Genomic DNA, 4334 nt, shown 5'->3' with positions numbered 1-4334 from the left:
GTTAGGATCATCCCGAGCCAAAATCCCACATGGCGTATTCGTCCAAGACCTGCTCACGCCCTCCATTGAAGACGAAGATTCAACGACCGACAAAGTCTCAGACCAGCAATTAGTGGCTACGGTTCCGGCGCCGAGCACAACCGAGCCGCTTCCGACCACTCATGAGCCAGACTGGAGAACACCTTTCATCAAGTACTTAACAGACGGTAGCGGTTATATCGATCGAACAGAAAATGAACGCCTGATGCGTCGTAGTAAGCAGTATCTGCTCGTCGACGGCAAGTTATGGCGCAAAAACGCTAAGGAGGAAATCTTGATGAAGTGCATAACCCAGGAGGAAGGCAAGCATCTCCTAGACCAAATTCACTCTGGCTCCTGCGGCAACCACGCGGCCTCAAGAACACTGGTCGGTAAGGCTTTCCGAGCAGGGTTCTATTGGCCGTCAGCAGTGGCCGACGCAGAGAAGCTAGTCCGCCGCTGTGAAGGCTGTCAGTTCTTCTCCAAGAGAATACATGTACCGGCACATGAGATCCAGACGATTCCAGCCTCTTGGCCCTTCGCATGCTGGGGACTGGACATGATCGGGCCTTTCAAACCAGCTCCTGGGAAATTCACATGCGTCTTCGTGCTAATTGATAAGTTTTCTAAGTGGATAGAATACATGCCTCTGGTACAGGCATCCTCAGAAAAAGCCGTCACATTCCTCGACCAGGTCATCCACCGTTTCGGCATCCCCAACAGCATCATTACTGATCTGGGTACTCAGTTCACCGGGAACGCTTTTTGGGACTTCTGCGATGAAAGGAGCATAGTTGTAAAATACGTCTCGGTGGCGCATCCTAGAGCTAATGGACAAGTCGAGCGGGCGAATGGCATGATCTTGGACGCATTGAAAAAGAGGATGTACAGAGAAAATGATAAAGCTCCTGGAAGATGGCTCAAGGAGTTACCAGCCGTTGTCTGGGGCCTCCGAACTCAGCCCAGTCGTAACACTGGAGTCTCACCGTACTTTATGGTTTACGGCGCCGAAGCGGTCCTCCCACCAGATATAGCTTTCCGATCAGCACGGGTAGAGAACTTCGACGAAGGCAAGGTCGACGAAGTACGGGAGCTAGAAGTCAACAGCGCAGAAGAGAAAAGGCTTGATTCTTGCGTACGCACGGCCAAGTACCTTGCTGTTTTGCACAGGTACTACAACAAGAACGTTAAAGAACGTTTCTTCGTGGTCGGGGACTTAGTCTTGAAGTGGAAGACGAACCAGGCTGGTGTCCACAAACTCGCATCCCCATGGGAGGGACCCTTCATGATTAAGGAAGTCACACGTCCAACGTCTTACAGGTTAGCTCATCTAGACGGCACGGACGTACCGAACTCATGGCACATCGACAAGCTTAGACGCTTCTATGCTTAACTACTGAGATATGTACTCTACTTGTGTTTTCGATTTACTTTACTAAAGCAACTATGATTTCTCCGACCACTCTAATGTGTCACTCCAAATTTTATGGTTATTGTAACTTAAGCCAGTACAAGCCGACCACCACTCCTTCTACGGTTTTCGGAGCAGGCCCTGTCTCCGGTTTCTCCCAACACGTGCACGGGATCCGCTCTCTACGTTGCGGGTGATCGGCAGGTCCCCCCTGGTTTGGCTTGTCTGCGTTCACGTGTGCACAGGTCATAGTACCTCATACTCCGACCACATGCCAGACTAGGGCCGCACAAACTTTTCAGGATGACGTGTCGAAGCAAAACGGTACAACTAAACAGAACGTTAACACGTTCCCACTTAGTTACACCAACACAAAATTTCAAGCTTAAAGTACGTTTTGTATAAAACAAACAAGCTTATAATGATATACAGTTACGTTATTACAAGCTTGCCTGAAAAGGCCCAAGTTTACAATAACACAACTATGTCCCCCTTCTACAGCTCTAAGCCTATTACATTGGCTGGTCGGGGCGCATGGCATTTACTGCTCGCCGCCTCTGATACCCTACTCGAGTCTCCGGGACTCTGGAGCTAGTCAAGCTGAAGGGGATGGCCTCACCGGTGCCTGGCTGGTCGAGACCGCAGGCTCTGTTGGTTGGCTTGTAGCTGATGGCATTTCCAGCTGGCTTGTCGATGGCATACCCTGCACAGGTGCTGTCCCACCTCCGCACAGGTTAATATCGCCGATTATCTTTGACGACAAGTCCAGCTGGGTAGTCCGAAGCTCTTCGGCCTGGTCTGGGTCTATCTCCTTCGGGTACCCAGCCTCCAAGCGTTGGAGATCGATCAGGGGGTAGTGAGCACGAACCATGCTTAGCACATGGGCACCCGTGTACTCACCCGCCTCCTTCACGAAGTCTTGGAACCATCCCCATGCTTGCTTGCATCTCTCGACCAGTCCGAGCTGAGGCGTCCTTAGCTCTTCCTCTGTGAGCGCCGGGTCGATAAGGTCGAGGACGGGCACAATGCCAGTCGCCATTTCTTGGCACCGCTTGCTCCACGTGTCCCGCTCCTCGGCGGCCTTAAGGCATTGTGCTTTCCAGTCGTCACGCTCCTTGATCACGGCCTCAAGGTGCCTCTTGGCATTGACTTTTAAAACTGAAAACAGTACAATACATCAAACATGATGACACGACAAGGCAATGTGGGCAATTGAACGAAAAAGGTGGTCTGGAGTGCTTACTTTTCAGGTCGTCCTTCATTTTGTTAGTGTGGTCTTGGAGTTCCGACTGGCGGCGTGCCAGTTTCTCGTTGTCCTCCTTCAGGCGACCACATTCTGCAAGCGCGCGTCTGTTCTCCCCCTGGAGGCGGGTCACTTCAGCTTCTAAACCTGCATTACAGCTATTGCTGTCAAGAACAAAATAACGCAAGTCCTGCACTTGCTATGATACGGTGAATACTTACCTGTTTTCTCCTGCTCTGTGTTTTTGAGCTGCCCGACCAGGTTCTGGTTCTGTGCTTCTTGATTTGTCCTCTCCTGGTCGGTGGCTTCAAGTTGGCGCCGTAGGCGTTCCACTTCAGCCGTCAGCTCCTTATTGGTCTTCATGACTACTTCTATCTGGTCGAAGCACCTTTTTCGGTACCTTGCAGTTTTCATCACGTCCTGCATATAGACAAGCTACGTCAGATAGTTCGACTACACAACAAGTTTAAGGATTAAAGCCAAATATACCTGGACTTCAGTCACCAGGCGTTTGGCCGCTCGTTCAACTCTTAAGGTTTCTTCGGCCTCTGGGATCTCCTCGTGCATGACCCATTCGTCGTTCCGATAGCGCGACACATATACATGTTGTCGTCTATCTTGGGGACGGCCCAGGACTTCTTCCACTTCATCCTCTTCAGCCTCCAGTTCGGGAGGAGGCGGTGGTCCGGAGTTTGCAGACTCCACGACCATCACGGCTTTCCCACGAGCCGTCGCGTTGGCACCCTTGTTTCGGGCAACTTCTGGCTGCTGCTCCTCGGCTAGATCCAGCTCCCGTGACGCTGTGGTATCCGCCTCATCAGGGTTTGTGCTCGGAGCACTTGTATTCTGCTCGGGGACTGGCGTCTGGTCGTCCGCCTGCTGAGCCCCAGGCAGAGTCCCTGCCATGGGCTCCTCCGCGGCCGGTTGCTGAGCAGTTTGTCCCGCCGTTTTTGGAGGGGACGTTCTGCACCCAGCTAGCTGGTCGGGGCTTTCGGTGGACGCGGATCTAATACATTCAGAGACAAATTCAGAAGACAATAGCATCTACTGCAAAATGCAAAGCTTACATCAAAAATATATATACTTACAGTTTTGACTTGCGGAAGGATGTGGCGAAGGAACGCCTCCTCGACCGCCCCTGCTCTGCTTGCTCGGCAGTTTCCACCGGGACTTGTCCAACCTCCGGTACGGGCGTCGGAGGATGAAGCGGCATGTTCTCTTCGTCTGTGCTCTGTGTCGCTGTGGTCGGTGCTGTGACCACTGCAGGCACAGAGGAGCCACCCTGCTCCGACGGCCCCACCTGCCTTTCTCCTCTTTCGGGGGACGAGCCGGAAGATGTCCGCATCCTCTGCTTCATCGTCCGACTGGGAGATGATGGCTTGGCGACGTTTGCTGGCAGCCGGACGCTTGCCGGCGGCTCTGGTCGAGGCGTCCTCTACGGTCTCGAGTACAGCCCAGTGAACTCCGTCGGTCCTGGCGCTGGTCTGGGCGGTTGGCCCAGTAGCTTGCGGCCACTCTACACCGGGGGGAGGCGACACAAACACTCCTGCCCGGTCACGGCCATCGTACTGAGACACAAAATGAAGGAAAAGACAGTTATTTCCTCGATACAACATGACTTTACAGTTAAAAGGAGGCGTCATTTACCTTTGGGGGAGGGCG

The 4334-nt window shown here is 52.9% G+C and overlaps 1 protein-coding gene across 1 annotated transcript; it reads right to left on the bottom strand.

Annotated features, from left to right (window-relative positions):
• Positions 1–1282: 1282 nt before the first annotated feature.
• LOC136529834 (uncharacterized) lies at positions 1283–3893 on the bottom strand. The gene is made up of 5 exons (XM_066522893.1): positions 3761–3893; positions 3162–3678; positions 2894–3092; positions 2673–2819; positions 1283–2587 (listed from the first exon to the last, which is right to left on the bottom strand). Exons 1-5 carry the CDS (start codon positions 3883–3885, stop codon positions 2025–2027), a joined length of 1551 nt encoding a protein of 516 aa, XP_066378990.1. The 5' UTR covers positions 3886–3893; the 3' UTR covers positions 1283–2024.
• Positions 3894–4334: the final 441 nt, after the last annotated feature.

This window comes from Miscanthus floridulus, chromosome 19, assembly GCF_019320115.1.
Source record: "Miscanthus floridulus cultivar M001 chromosome 19, ASM1932011v1, whole genome shotgun sequence".
NCBI lineage: Eukaryota > Viridiplantae > Streptophyta > Magnoliopsida > Poales > Poaceae > Miscanthus > Miscanthus floridulus.
The sequence above is the reverse complement of the archived record's forward strand: the minus strand, read 5'-3'. Positions and strand labels throughout refer to the sequence as shown.

What these genes read in the sequence shown, in the direction of transcription:
- LOC136529834 (XM_066522893.1), bottom strand. Translation starts at nt 3,885, where the DNA reads ATGCCGCTTCATCCTCCGACGCCCGTACCGGAGGTTGGACAAGTCCCG. An exon ending in GCCTGGTGACTGAAGTCCAG is followed by an intron (nt 3,093 to 3,161) that starts GTATATTTGGCT and finishes GTCTATATGCAG; the next exon opens with GACGTGATGAAAACTGCAAG. An exon ending in AATGAAGGACGACCTGAAAA is followed by an intron (nt 2,588 to 2,672) that starts GTAAGCACTCCA and finishes TACTGTTTTCAG; the next exon opens with TTTTAAAAGTCAATGCCAAG.